The 21,032-nt window shown below is 49.8% G+C and overlaps 1 protein-coding gene across 14 annotated transcripts in view; it reads left to right on the top strand.

Annotated features, from left to right (window-relative positions):
• Positions 1 to 9,252: 9,252 nt before the first annotated feature.
• The window catches only part of CELF4 (CUGBP Elav-like family member 4), a 289,320-nt gene continuing 277,540 nt past the window's right edge, over positions 9,253 to 21,032 (top strand). For all 14 annotated transcript variants that reach the window (XM_087819062.1, XM_087819061.1, XM_087819059.1 and 11 more), the window contains exon 1: positions 9,253 to 9,538. In XM_087819062.1, the coding sequence (XP_087675188.1) occupies positions 9,253 to 9,538 (286 nt within the window). The remainder of the gene's footprint in view (positions 9,539 to 21,032) is intronic.

Raw genomic sequence — 21,032 nt, 5'->3', positions numbered from 1 at the left:
TTTGGAAATAAGGATGAGGTACTTTGTCCCAGAAGCACAAACACCATGGGCATCTTCAAGGAAATTCCCAGACACCAAATCACTTTCTTCATTATTTCCTAGGGGCAACTCTTACGGAGACAGCTCTGCCCTGATGGGAACACACTAATGGAGGCCAATGAAGGAACATATGTGTTGGTGGGTGGTGGACCAACCCCCAACTGCTCCAAACACAACACTTCAGCAGACATCCAGGAACAACAGCTCAGTGCCATCCTCAGGTTCTCACTGCCTCCCCTCCCTCCTGGCATCGCCTCTCCACAGCCAGGCCTCCCCAGCTCCGGTCTGGAAATGACCCTGCTTTGGGTCACATGAGAGCAGAAACCTGGCTCAGGGAGAGATCAATTACATTGTGACTCAGCGAGAGGGCACAGAGCCAGGGAGTGAGTCACGGAGTTTGCCTACCCTTCCTCTTCCCGTGGAGCAGAGGGGCTGGGTCAGGCAGGCCTGTGTGGGCGCCTCGCATGTGCCAGGGCATGCAGATGTGTGGATGCAGGTTCCCTGACAAGGAGGGTGGGGGATATTAGGTGTGTGCTACAGCGTGGGCCCCTTTCTAAAGCCTGAATGCAGGTGGGCATCACTGAGCTATGTCAGAAGAAACTCATGGGGCTCCTCCCTTGTATGAGCTCTGTTCCTCCAGCCCACTAACACAACATTGCACCCACAACTAGAGACTTAGATCCCTCTCATCTTCCCTAAACCGTGGGAGGACCACTGAGAAAAAGCCCAACTGTTCTCTTCCTTAGAAAATTTCCATGTCCTGTTACACATATTCTAAATGCTATTTTCTGCTACAACTTATATTTATACCTGAAAAGGAAAGGATTAGTTTACTATTTTTTTCTTTATCCTCACCTGAGGATATATTTATTGATTGATTGATTGAGAGAAACATCAATGTGAGAGAAACATCGATTGGTTGTCTCCCTTACACGCCCCGACTGGTGATTGAACCCGCAGCCTAGGTATGTGCCCTGACCAGGAATCAAACCCGCAACCTTTTGGTGTACAGGACGATGCTCCAACCAACTGAGCCACCCAACCAGGGCTAGTTTACTTTTTAATAGATACACTCATAATAATGATAGCTAACATTTATTGGGCACCTACTATATGGCAGGCACTAAATATTTATCACCTCTCTTATTAATTTATTACCTCATTCTGACAATCATATGCAGTGTTACTATGCCCATGTTTCAGATGAGGCTCTGAGAGCATGACTTATATGGCTGTTAAATTTAAGATCTGTCTGGTTCCAAAGTCCAAACTCTTTCTATACACAATGCATGAAGCTATGCATATATATATAACAGTAATTTAAGTCTTCTATATGTATTTTGAAGCAGTAAATGCCCAGTTATATTTAAAGACTATATTTCTTTAAATTTTACTCTTTGAACAAAATTTATATTAATGTGTCTGTTTAGTAAGAGACCAGAATTTATATATACAACTTTACATATACACTTGGGAAGACTTTAAACTTATTGAATGAAGGCTGCCATCTGGAAATTATTTGAGGGAGGCATCTTCTTTAAATATTCCTAGTGGTAGCAAACCTTCATCCTTTATATGCAGAAATGATTTATGGAAAATGGGCCTGATACGGTGCCCCTCCCACTCAGCACATGTGTTGGGCCAGGGGTGATTTCTCACTTCTCACCCATCCTTCATAATTACCCACGCACCTTCTTTGTCCCAGTCTTGTGCCACTGATTATACTCTTCTGTGTTATCAACAGCCATCAGCATATGGTTGGTGAGTACCTATCCTAAGGCTCTCTTCGAGGACTTGCTGCAAACCTCCTACCCCCATGGTCATCCTTGGAATGTAAGCCTACATCTTTCCATTGCCTTCAGTGCCCAAATTGATTGCCCACATGCCTTCTCCAGCCTCATCTCCCAGGCTATATAGCTGCAGCCTCTTTGTCAAGCTCTTGTCAGTACCCAGCTGCTGGATGAGTGAGCAGGAGAGGTCCCCTCCCTCCCAAGATGGGTGAGTGTGATGTCCCCAAATAACAACCCTTTGAAGATCTGGCCTGGTGTAAATGTCCTGCAGTCTCACCTTCCTGAACCCCTATTTAGTTGGGGTTCCCCTACTCCCACCTAGCCACCTCACTTGTGTCACCCGCAGAGCCTGTGGACACTGAGTTTCTTAACCCAGCTCTATTGGAAAGATTGTGTGCTAGACTGTGGGAGCCTGATAGTGGTGGGGAGAGTGAAAAGATTAGAGAGCCCAGGTAGGGGCTGTCGATTGAGCCACATTATCAGAGAAATAGTAGCCAAGGTAAAGTGACATTCACTCACCATAATGTGTGTGTAATAAATACAACTTACTATTCCAGTTTTTAAAGTGGGCCCAGTGTCTGAAAACCTCGGGGCTCGTGTACAATAAATTAACATAATTAAAAACTAATTAGTAAAACATCACAATTAAAAGAACTTGCTGCGGCAACACCTCTCAGGTAAGAAGGGGCCGTGGAGTGCCAGCAGCTGGTACCTAAGGCAGGCCCCAAAAAGAGGCAGTGACGTGAGCCATGCCCTCCAGAAGGCTTCTCGCCCCCAGGGGCACCTTGAGCAACAGTGTGCGGTTAGTGAGGACACCCATTGCGGGTCCAAGTCAGGCCCCAGGCAGAGGGGCCGCCCCACCTTCTCTGTAGGATGAGGGGTGGGATCCTTGGCAAGCCCTCAGCCTCCAGTGGCTGATCAGTGAGGCTCTGATAGTGCTGGCAGGCCAGGAATTGATCTAAGCACTTTACCTGCACTTACTCATTGAATCCTCACAACTTTATGTGGTAGGTTCTGGGCCTCTTCCTATTTCACAAGCAGGAAACTGAGCCACAAAGAGATGAAATAACCTGCCCAAGGTCACAGAGGCAGTAAGTGGAGCAGGCAGGACTGGAAGCCAGGGAGCCGGGCTCAGCCCGATTTACCTAAACGCTGGCTGCCGTGAGCACCTGCTTCTGCTGGTCGGAGAGCTGAGACTGGGAGCTACATTTGAAAGAATGTAAATTCTTTGGGAAAGGTAAGAGGTAAATTCTTAACCCTTCCATGCAGACAAGTTATCTTTATCTGCACCCTTCTGCAGCCCATTTGGACCCTCAGGCCCTACTTTTCACCTAATTTTCAGCATGAGAATCGTGAGTCAGCCACCTCACAGATAAGCCACTGTCTCACTTCCTTCCATGCTATGTGAGGAAGGAAAGGAGCGCAGAAAAAAAGCCAGCACCTCCATTTTGCAGAGGAAAGAGCCGAGGCGCAGGAGAGCGATAACGCGGGGCCCTTCCACTGAGTTCTGGCTCTCGGGTCCTCTCCACACAGGATGCAGGACATGGCTGCGATTTCCAGTCCACGACTTCTGGTCCCCTCATCCCACCTTTTGCGCTGCCCCTTCCATCTCCTGCCCGCCCTCAGCGAAAGCGAGGCAAAGCCCTGGCTTGGCATGGGAGCCTAAAAGAGGACAATGGAGGGCCAGTCCCTGTTGACCCAAAGGCTCAGAGACTCTCAAAAGCATTCTCCACCCCACCGCTGCCTGGGCCCGGGAGCCACCACAAGTCCAAGGCCACGTGTGCCTCAGGCTCAGCCAGGAGGAAAGAAGCCCAGAGGCCCCTCCCTCGTCAGCCCTGGCACTTGTCTGAGTTCTGAGGCAACACAGTACCTCCTAGGGAGCCCCTGGGTTTCCCAAAACACACAGCATCCTGCCTCAGATTTTTCTCCCATGGTCAGGCCCGCTGGGGACTCAGGGCAGGACAGAGAAGTCGTTTTCTCATCTACTCTGGGCAGCAGGGAGCTGCTAATGTTAACTGAGAGAAGGTAAGGACTGCTTTCCTTTTCATTTCCACCTCAGTTATTGTTCTTTATATCACTAAACCTTTCCAAATTATTCAAAATCAGAGAGGTCTTAGGCTTGTGGAGAATACTAGAAAAAGATTTCCGAGGCTGCCTTCAAAGCCCCGTCTTGCCCACCCAACCTACCTCTACCTAGGAAACCCCTCCAAGAGCCTCCACCTTCTTCCCATCACGCGGGGACCCAGAGCCCATTGCCTGCCGTAGGCCAGGCAACTCCACCCACTGCCTCAAACTCTCTTCTCTTCTAACCTGACCCACCCCTTCCTGCAGGACCAGCTCTCCCTACCACAATGCCTTCCCGGGGACCTCTGCCCAAAGGGGCTAAACCTTCTCCAGGGTCCCCTGGCACACATCGCTGGCACCTTTCACTTGGTTGGGATGTTCCCTTGTGTGGTTACTGGGCTCTCTGAGTCAGTCACTTTTCCCAAACAATGCTTGAGTTCTCTACAGAGAGCAAGCGAGTCTCCTTCTCTCCAGCCTATCCTCACTGCCCTCTGCAGGTCTAGGCAGAGTAATCACTCCATAGAGACCAAAGAGATGTTTATTTGAAGGTCTGGTCTCAGCTCTGTTTTCATCTTGTTCTCAACATAACCTTGGAGAACCAGCTGCTTCTTGCCCTCCAAGACCTAAGGCCAGACTATCACCCAGCTCTCTGGCCATCTACCACCTTCTGCATTGTGCCTTCACAAGGGTGACTCTCTCCTCAAGGCCCCTACCCCCATCACAGATCATTACACGAAACTTGGATGGTTTTCTTTTTTCTCGAATGTAGAACTCCTCAGGCCTGGAAGACATTTAACCATCTGTTGCCGTTTGCTGTTCTGGAGTTTTTCACTTGGTATGACTTTGGTCTCTCTAACTGAACAGCGGGTTCTTCCCAGGCCTGTCCTTTGCTGCTTCCAGTGGGAGATTGCAAGGGCTGGATGACTGCAAGAATGACTGAGTGGTGCTGCCTCCAAGCCAAGCCATGCAGCCTTGAGAGGCTAAACTGCGGTGTGTCCTAAACTGCTTGTGCAGAGAGTCTGCCTGGGGCCCTGCAGCTCCCCATCCTTAGGGTACAGATGAGTGAATACAGCATTGTCCCCCCAAAGTCAGATTAGCCTTTGGTGTCTAGAAACTCCATCTTGAGGACCTACTGTGTGCCCATGCCTGTGAAGAGGGCCTGCAGAAGAGGAGGAGGGGCCTGATTCCTGGGTTTCTGCCCTCTGCCAGTTCACAATCTAGAGAAAGAAGATTTACAGGTAGGAGAGCAAAGCAGGTCTGAGGGTGTGTGGCCACAACCAGAGCTGTGGAATGTGGTTCAATGGGTGCCAGAAGGAGAGTGATGGTGGCTCAGCTGGAAGGAAGCTGAGCACAAAGAAGGCTTCCTCTCTCATTGAGGAGTAGGAGGCAACGGTGAGATCTGCATAACTACACCACCTGAGCCAAGATCCATACCACATGGGTCTTCCTGACACTCCCCCAAAATAAATCAGCAACAAAATATAAACCCCAAACACAGAGAGAAAATGAGGAACAACTGTTTCCAGCTCCCACTTCCATTTGCCAACCTCCTCCCTCTCAGTGAGTGGAATGACTGTGGACATGAAGTGGCACTTGGATAAGTTTTAATGTTTAAATGTCACAGTATTACTTTGCCCCCATCTTTCCCTAATTACATTTCTCTTGGATGATATAAGATTTTAAAAAATATCTCAAGTCTTTCTAGAATATCAAGAGCAATGAGACCAAAGAACAAACCTAACCCGTGTTCCTTACAATTTTCTCCGGGGTCCTGCTCCTTTATTGCATTAGTTTGAGACACCTGTGTGTTATTGTTTTATCCTAAATTTTCTGCTGTGGCAGAGAGTTGGGAGCCTAAAAGATCCATCTCTGTACCTTTAAGAGATCAACGTCTTGGCAGAAGCTGCTGTTTACTCAGGGAGCTGTTACATGGGACCTGGTGTCCTGGTTGCTTCTGCCCCAGCAATCTGAGGGGAGGTGGGACATTTCACCAATCACCTGCCATTGAGCTGAGAGGTGAGGAATGTTAGCCTTAAGGGGAGACAACTCAAATCCAAAATACGCCATCCTCAGATGGGAGAGGTGGGAGAGGTAGGAGAGGTGGGAGGGTGAAGAGCATTCACCTAAGGGAGAAGGAGCTCTCCCCAGCTTTGTGTCCACATGTGAACAGACACAGGGAGTGGGCTGCGGTGCAGAAGGCCGAGGCATAGTCCTGGAGGGAGTTGGCCCTATGCCATCCGGAGTTTGCACAGGCATCTGAAGTAACCAGATGCCCCTTTTCATTCACTATTCCACTCTCCCACCTACTACTGCCCAGGAACTGCTTTTACTTATGTATTGGCTATTATTATTAATAATAATAAGAAGAATGAAACACCTGAGAATAATTTACTTAAAGGGGGGCCCGAGGTGGTGGCAGGAAGAGTGGATGGTGAACCTTGCGCAGGTCCCTACTTTCTCAGCCCTACTCAGCTTGTTCCCTTCCCTTCCCCTTGTTCTTGCTATACTTTGAAGAGGTAGGGGGCAGGGAGAGAAAGGGAGGCCTCAAGTAGAGGTTATTCTCCTAAACTCCTGTTCCGGCAGAAAATATATTCCACTCCTGTTGTGAGATCCTGGGTGGTAAACACCAGGACCACAAGATTATGTTGGAGGAGATATTCTGGACAAAGTTATTGGCCTCTGCTGATGAGTCCTGAAAGAAAAGGGGGGAGGAGGTCTCAGCCCGGTGGGTATACACACACACACACAAGCAGACTGTGGATACAAACAGGGTCTGCGTACGCATACATCCACACTACATCCACACAAGCACCCGCAGCCCTGACAACACATAAGCACATACCTTCAACCGCACACTCAGACCCTCCCTGTGCCTACCAGGGACATGCTTCTTCTCATTACAGCACTTCACAGGCACACCAAGCACAGAGCCACATGGCAGAGAGGCTCTCTGTGTGAGTTTCTGTTTGAGTCCATCAACTTGGATGATTCTTAGGCCATTATATAACACTGGATAATGTAAGCCCGGGAACAGAGTTATGAATCAACTATACTTACACACGATTACATCAAGCAAAGGCAGGAAAATCTTTAAATGAAAAGATGCAGTTTCACAATTACACAATTGTACTTGCTGTGCAGTTTGGGCCCAGGATCCTCCGGGAGAGGTGTCCCAGGTGGGCTCTGGGCCTGGGGCTGCAAACCTCAGGGCCTCCTCAGGCCTCCTCCTGGCGCTGGAGAGCTCTGCGTTGTGGTTGTACCAAAGGGTCTTGGTCTCGGTTTTCCCGCAGTTGGGGTCTCATTTCTTTAAATAAAATTTTAAACATATCGTCTAGTAATGTCATGTAATCCGAGGGCACGAAAAGAGAAACCCAAAACACCCAAAAGGGGTGGTGGGGGCCAGGCCAGGGTCAGGACAGCAGCCCTGCCCCAAACCCCGCCGGGAAGCAGCGCATTATTTTAATTTCCCCGGCTTCTAAAGCCAAGGGACTGCCCTGGAAAAGCAACTGTGAGAGAGGACGGGGCGCGGGTTAATATCATTAAAATGAAAATCTCTCTCAACCCAAGTTTACCGCCAGCCTTCACCCCCAGAGGCGGAGCTGCTCGCGCCCGCTCCCGCGCCGGCCACTCCCTCTCCCGCGTAGCCCGTCCAGCCCCGGCGGCCCGGCGGGGACCCCGCGGAGCCCAGGCCGGCGGCCGGACACCCGGCTGCCGCCCGCAGGCGCGGCTCCCAGCCTCGCACTCTGGAGCGGCAGGTGCCGCAAACGAAGCCCGTGCGGGCCGCTCACGGCGCGCGAGGCTGGGTCCAAACGCGGCCCGGAGAGCGATTCGGGTGCTTTATTTCTTTGATGGTCGATTAAGAAAAGAAAAAAAAAAAAAAAATTTTTTTTTTTCTTTTCAATTAGAACCTGTAAAGCGGCCAAGGGCAAAACCAAGCCGGTGCCTCGCGCTGCCTCACTGGCCACCGCGCCCAGAGCCGACCGCCTGCCCCGGCGGGCGAGCGGGCCGAGGCGCCCGGCTCCTACCTTCTTCCCGCCAGCCGCCGGCCGGGCCAGCCGCCGCTCCTCGGGGCGGGGGGAGGCCGTCCGGGACGGAAACACCCACCGCCAGCCTCCGCAGGCGGACTGGAACTAGGCTCGGGCCCCGCATCTCTACTCCCCGTTCCCCCGAGCGGCCCGACTGCTCCCCGGCCCCGTCCTCCCAGGTGGCTCGGGTGGCGGCAGACGCCGCGCGGGATGGCGAGGATTTGGGGCTGCTCTGGCAGGTTGGGAACGCGAGGAGGAAAAAAGCGGAGACCGAGAGACAGCGCGCGCGCGCGAAAGAGAGCTCTTGTCTATAGATTTATCCACATAATATATATTTATGTAGCTTTTTTTTTTTTCTCTCGACACTGATCAATGCGCACTCGGATCGCTGGGCGGACTCCCTCCAAGCCCGCTCGCTTTTTCTAATCTAAATAAATAAATAAAGGGAACCAGATGGGAGAGAGAAGCGCCCATTCCACCTTCGCCGCCGCCCCGCCCGCCATCCCAGCCTCGGCTTTGCCCGCCTGACGCCCTAACAGAGCGCAGTTCGGTGGAAAACGACCCCCTACCTACCCACACGAAAATGAAAGTCTATGTTTTTAAAGTACCAAAAAAAAAAAAAAAAAAAAAAAGTTGCACCTGCTGCTATTACAAAAAGAACCCCAAGAAGGCAAAGAGGAGGCCAGCAGCCCTGTTTCTAACGAGAACCCGCTCCCCGCGGCCGCCGCGCCGGAATCTCAGCGCCTCCCGAAGAGCCATGCGCCTGGCGCTATTTATAGCCGGGAGCCGTCTCGGACTGTACCACCGGCGCTCGCCGGGGCCACCGACGGGGGAGGCGCGCGGGGCGGCACCGCCCCAAGCCGCCGTGCTCCGGGCCGCCGCCCGCCGCCGCGCGGGAGTCCCCCCGCCCCTAGCGCCCTCTCTGGGCCCCGCGTCCCCCTCCTTCTCGAGCGCACACTCGCCGCCCCCACCCCTGGTCTGACTGGGAACTTGAACCGGTCCAGCCTGTTTAAACGGAAAGGACAGAGATCCTGTCTGTTCAATGTAAAAAAAAAAAAAAAAAAAAAAAAAAATCAGATCAGACCGCCGAAAGAGAGAGAAGAGAGGAGAGGGAGGGAGAGAGAGAGGGGGGAGAGGGGAGAGAGCGCGCGAGCGCGAGCGAGCAAGAGAAGAGAGGAGAAAGAGAGAGAGCAGAGAGCGAGGTATAGAGAAACCGAGGGGGAGAGAACCCGAGTGTGTGTATGCGTGTGCGTGTGTGAGCGCGAGCGAGCTTGCGAGGGAGAGGAGCGAGAGAGTGCGAGCGAGAAAGAATAAAAGGAAAGAAGATTTTCTCTATGTATATAAAGATGGCCACGTTAGCAAACGGACAGGCTGACAACGCGAGCCTCAGTACCAACGGGCTCGGCAGCAGCCCGGGCAGCGCCGGGCACATGAACGGATTAAGCCACAGCCCGGGGAACCCGTCGACCATTCCCATGAAGGACCACGATGCCATCAAGCTGTTCATTGGGCAGATCCCCCGCAACCTGGACGAGAAGGACCTCAAGCCCCTCTTCGAGGAGTTCGGCAAGATCTACGAGCTTACGGTTCTGAAGGACAGGTTCACAGGCATGCACAAAGGTGAGTGCACCTTACCCTCCCAACTTTGCTGGGGAGAAAGAGAGGGCGGGCGGGCTGGCCGGCCGGCAACGGACGAACTGGAGACGGCGCGAGAGGGAGCCTCGGGTGGACGCCGAGGAAGGAGGCGCTCGGGCAGCAGAGACCGGGACTTGGGTGCGTGGGGAGCTGTTTGCTGGGGCAAGGCTGGGTTTGGGGAAAGGAGCTGATAGAAGCGGTGCGGTGGGGAGAGCAAAGGGAGCAGAAGAGGAAGAGAAAGAGAGAGGGTCGAGGAGGAACGAGACTTGTATTTTGGGTACAGTGACTTGAATGATTGGGATGGGGACAGCTGCACCGGCCGAACCCGGGACGCTGAGCTGCGGGCAGACTGGCAGGCGCGCTGCCGGCCGGGGACCGAGGGTGCTGTCCATCGCCGTGGTGCTGAAAATACTAAGGAGCTTTGGTGGGCTCTTCCTCCGCTCCCGGCCAGAGTAGCAGGAGCGCAGCCGTCTAAAAAGGAGAGAGGTGGCAAATTCAGAGATATTTTTATTTCGCTATCAATTTAACAGTAAACTCTCCCTGTCGAGCTGTGTACCTCAATAATCCGGTTGTGGTGTGAGTGGTGGGGGAAGGGGGTGGATATTTGAAGGAAGGAGGGACAAAACCTAAGGCAAGAATTAGCAAGGAACCAGCCATCCCCTGGGTGGAGTGGGGAGTCGGAGAAGCCTGGATGATCCCCCTTTCTCAGGAAAGTGGGGCTTTGGGGGAAAATCTGTGTGTGCAAGATATGCATTTTAAAGGGTGTAGCCTAAATTATCCCAAACTCACCATGCAGAGAGGTTTATAGTACATTATTTCTCTCCCTTGAAGCAATAATTGCTAGTGAGTGCTTGGGGGAGGGGAGACAGAATAATCAAAGAATTAAAACCCAGCAACTTTTTAGGAAAGTGGTCATGGGAATTGTCTGCAGCCTGCCTGTTTTCTCCTTGTTTTATTATCTTTAAGGCAGAGCCCCAAATGTGTTCAGTTGTAGAATGTGTGTGGGTGGCTGGTGGGTGATGAAATTAGCCCAGTGCTCCGCTCCCTAACAGTAATGTATAGGATGTGAAGCCGGGATTAATCGGGGCTGGAGCTGTGTGGGCAAGTTAAATGCTTTCTGAGAGAGATTGATTGTCAGGCAGGGAAGGAGCACCGGTCTAAGGAAGTTGTAAGGGATGTGTATGGATGTTCTGTTTTTAATAAACAGTAGTGTGGAGAGCCACTGAAGATGCTGTGTTAGAGCTGGTGGTTTTAATGATGAAAACACACACACGCACATGCACATGCACACCCACCCACACAGAGAGAGCAGCCTCATCCTTGGCCACAAATGGGCTATGAACAGAGCTGATCCTCCGGCACATTAGGTGCAGAGCGCAGAGCTGTCTGGCTCCCTAAGCAGCGGTGGTTTTCACTATCACAACCACCCTCGTTCTCCAGCCCTCCCTTCATCCGAATACTAAGCACAGCTCCAAACTCCTCGTAGTTGGAGTCCCAGAGAGCAGTTTTTATTGGCTTTAGCATCTTCCAGCTTGCCTGCTGAGGAGTAAATCTTAAAGTTAATGGCATGTTGAGTCGTACAAAAACACGGCAGAATGGAAATATACTAGGTTTGTTGGGGTGGGGTGAGGGTAGGGGCTGCAATGGAGAAAGAAACCAACCTTTATCCAATATGGAGAAAATGTTCAGAAGAGAAACTGAAAAGGTGGAATGGGGAGGCAGTGTTTGAAATAATATTTGTTTCCTCCCCCTTTCAAATAAACCGTATCTTTGTAGTTTTTGCCTTTCCAATCAAGCTCTCTAGAAGCTAATCAATGTTTGTATTAAACCTTTGTCATTCTAATATGTCCCCATATTTAAAAGTAGTAATAATGAAAATTTAAAAACCTAGATAGTGAATTCCTTTACCCATCTTAATGATCAGTTCTTGTGACGATTTGAGATTTTAAAGTTAGAAGAAAAAAAAATCAGAACCCACTAGAGGCAAAAGACAGTTGTGAAGAGCTGAGCTTTCTATGAGATCTGGGTTGGAGCACTTTATTTGATGCTTTATTTCAAATGAAGATAAACTTTAACAGTATTCCTCGCTTTCTTCTCACAATCCCTTCTTGCTGGTAGCATCACTGTTTCTGATGTTATTTGAACTCCCTTGTATTGTAGTAAAGAAGTAGAATTATCATCATTTGCATCAGGAAAGTAGAAAAGGTCATGATACAGTTATATCATATGCATCATGTCATATATATATATATATATATATACATACACATATCTGGCTAGGATTCCTAGGACAAGCAAAACTTAATTTTTTAAATAATTATTCCCCTAAACTGACTCAGCCCGTGGCAGGCAGGCCCGTTGGCCCGGCATGCTGGGTACCTCGTTGTCGCAGCTCACCCTTCAGAGCCTGAGCTTGTATTTTTTCCCATGAAACTTCCTGCTTCTCCTTCCCTCGGATTTTATAGGCAAGGTTGGGCCACCATACCCCTAACGGTGCCTGGAAGCTCCAGGAGAGCTAAATAAATGAGACAGTTTCCAAGGTCTGTTTTATTCAGTCCTAGAAGAGTTTGAACCCCTCCTTCAGTGATACAGCCTGATTTATTAGCTAATCTTGATAAAATAAGCCTCCAGCCACCTTAAAAAATTACTCGCTTGCCATTGGTGATTAATTACTGTTAAGTCAAAAAGCATGATGAGGCTTGAAGAATGAGGGTTGTGTTTGGTTTCTAAATTTCCCCAACTCTAAATTGACAACATGAGGCTAGGGATAGAAACATGCCTTTGTTAAGCCTGGTCTCAGGGCATATTTGTGGCTCTTTCTCTGCCTTTCTTGAATTTCTAACTTCTAATGAATCATACTGGGACAAAATTGAGAGACATCACAGGATTGTGGCCTCCAGTGTGGATGGTATATGTATGTTATTGGTTAAACAAAACAAAAAAAGAAAGAAAAATAAGTATAAATTAAATTAAATGCATGCGATTTCAGGTGAATATCCATTTGTTGGCCACCTGCCATTTCAGGTAACTAAAGAAGGGAGGAATTCTAAGGGTTAATGGAATACCTGCCATGCGTAGAGTGAACCTTAAAAGGCAATTACTCCAGTCAAATTGGGAGTCTGTGGAGGAGGGAGTGGGTGGGTGTTGTGGAGCAAACCCAGCCGTATCAGAGAAAGGCTGTTGGGCTGGGGAGGCAGCAAATAGCAGTTGTGGACTGGGGTAATTACTGTAAAGGTAAACTTACCCCCTGGAGACCAGAAAGCAATTGGGAAGGGGGAGATCTGGGTGCTAGGCTGAGGGGAAAAGGGGTGGAAAAAAGACCAGAATTACAATTTGAGGAAACAACACCCAAAGAAGAAAACCCAGTTTAATGCAAACTCTCGTGGCTAACTCTGAGTCTTCTTTTTCCCCATTAGAAGCACTTTGAGAAAGATTGTTTCTCCAGGCTCCAAAGAGAAAGACATTGTACTCTTGATTTAAGAGGAGAGAGGCAAACTCCCGGGGTAGCTGCAGAAGTGAGCTCAGAACCAACTTTGCCCCTTCCTAGAGAATTTTTCTCCCTTGAAAAAGGGAGCAGGTCACCTCTATTAGTCTAATTCCTCCCTTCTCCTGCATTTTATTCATTTCTCTTCTTTTTATTTCCTGGAGAACAAACAGAGCCAGTGACTGAAAATAGATACACGCACACAGATATCCATGACTGCTGACACACACATCGGATCACACATGAGGAAGCCCGCAATCCATTCACAACTTTGGTCTTGTCTAGCAGGGTAAAAGGCAGCAAAGACTGAGTTAGTGGGAGACATAAAGACTAGTGCTCTCTGGATAGCCATATTATAATGCGTTATCTTTGAAGTCATTTAAGTCCAATTTAAGTGGTATTTAGTATAATATTTATGAATTAATGTAATCTAAACATAGGGCTGTCCCCAAAGGTTTAAACTGCCTTTACTACTGATGTGTGCTTGTTCCTGGAGCCTGCAATGCATTTTAATCCAAACAGCCAAGTCCACATTACAGTCCCTCTTGATAACCAGTCAGAACACATCTGTGGCCTGGGTAACCACACTGCATTGAGATTTTCCCCCGGCTGCATGGAGGAAAATCTAGTCTACTGGCAGCCTGGGGGGTCCCAACCCAGGAGCCACAGCAGCAGGAACTTTAGCCCCTCATACTTCCATATTACATCCAGAGGGAGGGGAGGGACAGAGTGATGGAACCTTCTGTGGATTGCGCTCTGGAGAGTATATCATTTTTAAATATACTCAGCGCCAGATTCATAACCTCTCAGTTCAACAGTATCTGACTAGGAAATGCCCGAAGCCCCATGATTTGGAGTGTAGCTGGGAGAAAGAGAAAGGACAAGGGTTATGATTATGTTTTGGTGATTTGTGACCATCTTCATAAAATTATGTCTTGTATTTTCATGTATGATGTAACAATTCTCAGAACATTGAGTTTCTACCACTTGACTTTAGCTGAGCGGCCTCGTTGTTTTTTTCCTAAGATAGGTGAATTAAAGCCAGTGAGGCTCTGATTTCCGTTTTCAAAGGAGTCCAAGAGGCAGTGAAGCTGAAGCGTCTGCATGGGCATCAGCTCAATTAAGATGAACTTTAAAAAAAATTAGTTTGAAAAATAAACATTTATTTCTGCCCAGGGAAAGACTGGTAGAATAGCTGGCCACACACCTATAGTTTTTAAAAGAAAGATATGCCTTGTGAGAAAGAGATATGGAAAACTAGGATAGCTAGTAATAAGAAAAGAAGACAAAATGTTTTTAAAAAACAAGTTTCACCAAAGAAAATAAGCAATAGTAATCATTAAAAAGCTAAAGTAAACCAAACCAAACAGCCCCATTAAAAAACCTTCAAATTCCGGGTGTTGATAAGTATCCTATTTAGGAGCAAAGAAAAAAGTATTTGGAAATGATTGCTTTATTTAAGAGGCTAGTGGTTATTTGCTGCTTGTGCATGATTTCATTTATCTTTTGAACAGAAGTCCTCAGAATCAACACACAGAGATACATTAATATGCACATGTGCACGTATATGCATCCATGTGCAAGCATGACTAAGTGCATCCCACACATATGGGAACCAGGGCTGGCCTAGATTTCACTGCAATTCAACAGGGAGATGTTAACCCTCTTTTCCCCCCTCAGCTTTAATGGGAATTCTAGATTGGGTTGAAAGAACCCCCTTGGTGTACTTTCACTGTCTCCACCTGCTCCAGTTGGCTGGATGTTCGTGGCTTCTCAAACACAAAACAAAATAAAACAAAACAAAAAGAAAAGCTTTTCTTGAGTGAAGTCAAAGCTTGAAAACAACCCAAAGGAAAACAATTACAAAAATGCATGCCATGGATATGCCTCCCCACAAAGGCATGTCGCAGAGGTATCAGAGTGCTTTCAAAGAGCTGGTTTCCAGGGGCATTCTTGATGCCCAGTGATCTCTCCACACTCCAGAGGCCTGAGCATGGCCTTGCTGTCACTATTATTAGCATCCTCCTCCTCATTATTATCATTTATGTACTAGGATGGGAAAGGGGCTTCTGAGTGATCCCTCATAAGACATCCAAGGCACCACCTCCTTGGCTGAGAGCTCGTCTTACTTGCCTCAGATAAATTAGGGGAAAACACTGTACAAGTCACACCTTCCATGTCATCAGAAGGTGGTCGTTTCCAAAGCTGACCCAGAAGGAACCCCACTAAACAAGATTTGGAGTAGGCAGGCTGGAGAAGAAAGGGAGGTGCAGCAGAGAATGAGACCCAACATCGTGGGCCAAAAAAAAGGGGGGGTAGGAAACAGAGTTCTGAGAGTTGCAGGGCCAATATGCCAGCTGGAAGCTGGGAGCGCTGGTTGACAGTGGCTGCAACTGCAGCAGCTTCCGAACTTAGAAGGGAAATCCCATGTGACATGCAGAGAGAAGAGCTAGGGAGTGTGAAAAACTGTGTGTTTCTGTGGGTACTGGAGGATTGAGGGAGGGAAGATGCTGCAGCCTGTGTGGGTGTTGGTGTGAGTGTGTGTGTGTGTGTGTGTGTCTGTAGAGGGGAGATGACAAATGTAAGTGGCACGGAGATGATGTTAGGGGTAATTTCATCCTGAAGGCTATTTGCATGATCAGGAAGATGGTTGATGGAGAAAAGGAGAGAATCTGGGGACAATAACGCTGTCCTTGTGATTCTGTACTCGCTCCACCTCAGAACTTGCGGCTCAGATTTGTCAATGATCTAAGTTCCAATGTGGAGGCGTGCTCTTGTTTATCTGTCTGATATCCCCACCCAGAAGTCCAAATATGGGAGAGGGTTCCATATCCCTCAACCCATCACTTTTCGAAGGCTGGCTTGCTCACCTATTGACTCATTTTAGAACTGAGCTTCCATCCAGGATCTGAGTGGCAAGCCACAGAGCCCAGCTCACTGCAAAGATAATTCCTTCTACCCACTGCATTTCCTTCCCCACCAGCTGCCCCTTGACATTCCAGCCCTACTTTTCTCTTATAGTGTTTTCACACATACACACACACACACACACACACACACACACACACGTCTTGGCCAAGTCAATCAAGCCGAGCCCTCCAAGCAGAATGCTGTATTTCCCCCAAAGGCAAGCAGGGTGTGGCAGGGATCTGGCTGCCCACCTTTTGGACTCTCCACAAAAAAAGCTCACTCCCTCCCCCCCCTTTACTGTTGCCTTTTCTGCAGGCCTTTAAATACACAGGCTCTCCAAGAATCACAGAAAGCATCCTGTCCTACCCAAATAACCTAGGGAAGGAGCACAGAGCCTCCCAACTTAGTTATAGCCCTTTTACCGTTATCCTGCATCTCCTTCTTTTCCTTCCTCTCCTTGCCAGTTAAAGTGCCCTCCCAAATCCCAGAGTGAGAATTGAAGAGAAAGGTCCATGTTCCACTTGGCAACATAGGGGTGCAGTTAAAGATGCCAGGACAGAAAGACCATGATGGGGCAGAAAAGGTGCAGAGGAATTTCCAGACTTGATGTGCTTGCCCTAAGGGCATCCTCCTTCTCCTCTCAATCGGTTTCCAGTGGCCCTGGATGGGTATAAAGACCGAACTGCAGTCCTGCCTACAGAAGCCAACAAGGCACCAAGTGGGCAGGCTCAGGGTAATTGCCCTCCTTTCTGAGTCCCTCTGTGAGTAGAGGGGATGTTTTCAGGACCATGCATTCACAGGGCTTCTCCCCTTCCACCTGCTCCACATTTGGCTTCTCTGATTCTTCCCTGTATCTCCCCTCCAGCATGAGCTAAGGAACACTCTCGAACGAAGCGATTCCCAGCAGCTCAGCTTAGGAACACATCCTACGTGGCCATCTGCAAGATGTAAATAAATGGGTGCCCTCATGGAGACAGACGTAGCTCTGGTTCCGTGAGGATGGAACAGCCAAAAATATTGATCAAAGCTCATGGGGGAAAAATTGATAATAAGCTGACCTCCAACAAGAGTTTAAATGACAGACACTTCCAAAGGCCGGTTCTGGACAGCGCATCGTCTGACGTGATGTTACTTTATTGCAATGCACTCCGCTTTAATTAATTATCACCTTTGTTAAGAGCATCTCCAGATCAAAGGTTTCTAGATACTTAACAGATCTTACTAACAAAGCCCCCATGCATTAGGCTATCCCACAGCTCCCCGGGCAGGCCAGCGAGCTTTCTTTCCATTTTCTTCCCTCTCGCTAAGCTGTTGGCGTCCTCCTCTTTGCTAAAGACAAACAATTCCTTCTGCATAGCCGCTTTGTCCTAGGATGGGGATTGCGAGGAGTGTTGTCCGCCGAGGGCAAGGGGCTGCTGTTCAGCAGCTGTTTCTAAAATTACACAATTGAGACTTGGTTCACCTTCATAGATGTCTGACTGAAGCGGGAGTGTAGACAGAAGAAAAAAGCATTTGTGGAAATGCAAAAGGTATGTGTGTGAGTGTGTGCATGCGTGTGTGTGTGCAGGCACGTGCACCAGCACCGATGTACACATCCACATAAATATTATGGGATCAATACGTTTCACATCCGCTGCCTACACCTCTTAACTTCTCCCTCCTGTCTCTTGAGCACCTGTGCTGCCGTCGTATTTCACTCTGAGAAATGCTTGCAGCTGAAGCGTGCATAGATGCTGCTGCGCGGAACCAAGCCATTGTTTGGATTCGGTTGTGGAGTCTGAGTGCCCCTTGAAGGATGGTCCTCACCTGGGGTAGGAGCTGCCTAAAGAATCCACTTCTTAAGATATGACAGAAACCTCACTCTCCGGAGTCCCCCAAACCTATAAGCTGACAGGTGACTTACTTGAAAGCCACCCTTGGAGTCATCCTGGGCAGATCTGAATGCCGTACGTGGCTGTTTGTTCATTACCCTAATTTAATGCTGCAGTCACACCTAATTAACCCACGTCTGGTTTATTCATACACTGTGTCTGAGGATCCAGGAGATCTCTCTAGCGAGCTCGCTCCCCTTTACCAGGCCGAGGGAGGGATCTCCCCCAACAAGTGAGCACGTCTGGGTCTAGACAGGAATGGATCACTGTAGACCAATCTGATAGAGGCACTGTCCCTGACACCACTGTCCCCACAGGTAGCAATGACAGTAATCACAGCTGTAGCAATGAGGCCTGTGTACCTGTGTGACGTACACGGGAACGTGCACAGCATGCCTTCCCCACAGAGCCCTGCGAAGAGGTAATGGGTCACACCCCCATGCGTAATAAATGACAAGGCCTTGTGGAATGGCAAGCATGCCCACCACGGGGAGTTTCAATGCAGGAGGTTGAGAGGTTGAGCTGAGTCAACCTCCCTTCTCGCAGAGCGGGATTCATTGCCGCCACTGCACAGAGAAAGCGACTGAGGCTGGAAGCAGCATCCCCCAAAGCCAGGTCAGCAGGGTAGCCTTCAGCGCACCACTCCTTGGCTAGCTCTGGCCAGACTGCTCCCAGAGAGTGCTGTCTCTTGCCTGGCAGGTACATTGAGAGAATGAGGCACCAACCCAATAATATCCTTATAAAGCCAAGCCTCCTGCGCAAGTCCTATGAGACGAGAGGCATCTAAAGATCAAACACTACATCACAGTGTATTTGTAGGAACTCTCTGATTCTGCTACCTCCCTATAATGCTCTAATTGACTATTTGATCAGTTCTAAAAGGGCTGGTGTTCAAGACAGACTCACACACACGCATTCACACACTCACATGCACACTGGTACACAAGTTCAAACACACACACATGCACACTCTCACCACACAAGTGCTTGCACACAGACTTTCTCTTGCACGCACCACTGTGCCCACACTAGTTCAACCAGCCACGGTAGATGTCCACAGGAGATGCTTGAAGGTGAGTGAAAAGCACACACCTAAGATTGTACATGCCCTTCCAGTAATGGGCTTATCAATACCTCTTAAAGAAATGTGACAGCCAGCCCAGAGTGATTCAGTTGTGTGGACAAAGGTCAGCATATAGATATCCATTATTAATAATATCAATATCTTGGTTGACCAATATAACCAGAAACTGTATCATGTCGCTGCTGATGGGCGAGGCAGGGAGGACTCCGCGGCAACGGCAGGAAATTATGCCCATGTAAAATTAATTATATTGACTAGTTCTAAGAATATACGGAGAGGCGAAAATGTCGGGAGTACTCGCTGTGGTGGGAGAGGGGGACCTTGTTCCCAGAGGCTTCATGGTCTTGAGCTCCTGGAAGGAGACCAGGGGAATGGAGGCGTCCCTGGGTGACCGATGAGAGCACTCTCCCTCATCCGGCCTCTGCGTTCCAGCGGGGTGAGGCAGAGGAGAGGTGTTCTCTGAACAGGAAAAGAAAGAAATAGGATCCCCTGACCATTATCCACCCAACATATCCATATCTTTCTCTCAAATCAATACTTGGCTTGACTCGGTCTCGTCGGATGAGGCAGAGAGCATCCTTGCACCCGCTGTGTGACGAGGTCTCTCTCCAAGGGGGCGGCATGAGCCTGGAGCAACATCCTTAGTTACAGCCCCGGGAGATGCGAGTGTGCCCTCTGAAACTTAGGGGTCCCAGGAGGAAAAGAGTCTAATCAAATCAATCACCACAAGTGGGTCCTTGGGGCCAGCAGAGGCAGGGCCTCAGGACCCTGCCCCATCATCACTGCTGGTGGGAACAAGAATGTTTAGAAAGCTATTGCTCACTGAGGCTCACCCCCAGTCACAGTGAGTGGGAAGGAAAGGGAAGGCCATGTGTCCTTGGCCTTGGACTTCCCTTCAGGCATGCCCCTGGCCCTTTACCCCCCTGCCCTCCGAGCCTCAGCTCCCGATGCTCCTGGGCAACACCTGTCAGGCTGTTCTGAGGGAGGAGGGGAGAGGAGAGAATCCCAGTGGCTGGGGGCTTACTCAGGGAGGGACAGAGGGAGCAGAGCTGGCCCGGGAAGCCCAGTAAGCTTTTGGTTCATTCCTTTTCCCCTTCTCCAAGGCTTGTTGTTAAGCTGGAAGGGAGCCTGCCTTAGAGGCCAGGTCCCATGGTGGGGTGATGACGGATGATAGGAAAGGGGCTGCTAAGGTGCAGGGGAGGTGCCTGTGAAGGAGGGTGAGGAAACAGTGCCTCTGGCTGGGATGTGAGATGAGGCTTCTCAGGGCCAGGTGCTCCCCCTCCCACAGGGAGCACTTATGCCTCAGCAAACGGGCCATATCTATCTGATCCTTCCTTAATCTGATCTGCCTCTCCCACCCCCCGCACCCCCCACACCAGGGCTTCCAAAGGGCAAGCTTGTCTCCTCACTTCGTGCACACTCAGAGTCCCATCCAAGTGCTTATACCCAGCCCTCAGCCCAAGGGTCTTGGCCAGTCTCTGCGCTCCCTCCACAGTGACAAAGGCTCAGTCTTCCTAGCTGAGCCCCAGCCCCTGCAGCCACCTGGGACAGTTCTCAGATTTTAGGACTTGCTTCCAACGGGGCACAGGCTCAGCATGGCCATAGAGGGTTATGGGCACGTCCTGGTGCCGAGGCCATCCTCCCTCCACAGTGCCATGTCCCCTCCTCAGCCCCAAATCTGGGTCTAAGGAGCCCTAGGGGAACAGTCCAGAAGCCAGGCCCCTCCTCCAGACCTTTTCCTACCTTGGGGAGGGGCCCCCAAACTGTGAGTGTGGGAGGGCTCCCGCTCCTCCAGCGGTCGCCTGCCCTCTGACGGTGAGAGGGGGAACTTTCTGCACTTAAGCGAGGGCCCCTGATGCCCAAACGCTACTCCTGCTGCCGCCCAGGCTAGGCGTCCAGGAGCTGCAGACGGACCCTCGCCCGCACCCCTAAGGGCCAGGGTGCGTCACTACTCTTTTGCATGGGAGCCCCCTGCTTGAGTGGGCAGCACGCGACCCTGGGCAAGTCAAGCCTGAGCCTGGGCCACCAGCAGAGACCACAAAACATGAGATCAGAAAATCCAGACAGTATTGTAGTCTCGGTTTGGATGTGGATTTTGTTTCGTTCCAGAAATGAATAACCAGATTGTGG

Source organism: Miniopterus natalensis, chromosome 7 (genome assembly GCF_054644295.1).
Source record: "Miniopterus natalensis isolate mMinNat1 chromosome 7, mMinNat1.hap1, whole genome shotgun sequence".
Taxonomy (NCBI): domain Eukaryota; kingdom Metazoa; phylum Chordata; class Mammalia; order Chiroptera; family Miniopteridae; genus Miniopterus; species Miniopterus natalensis.
The sequence above is the reverse complement of the archived record's forward strand: the minus strand, read 5'-3'. Positions and strand labels throughout refer to the sequence as shown.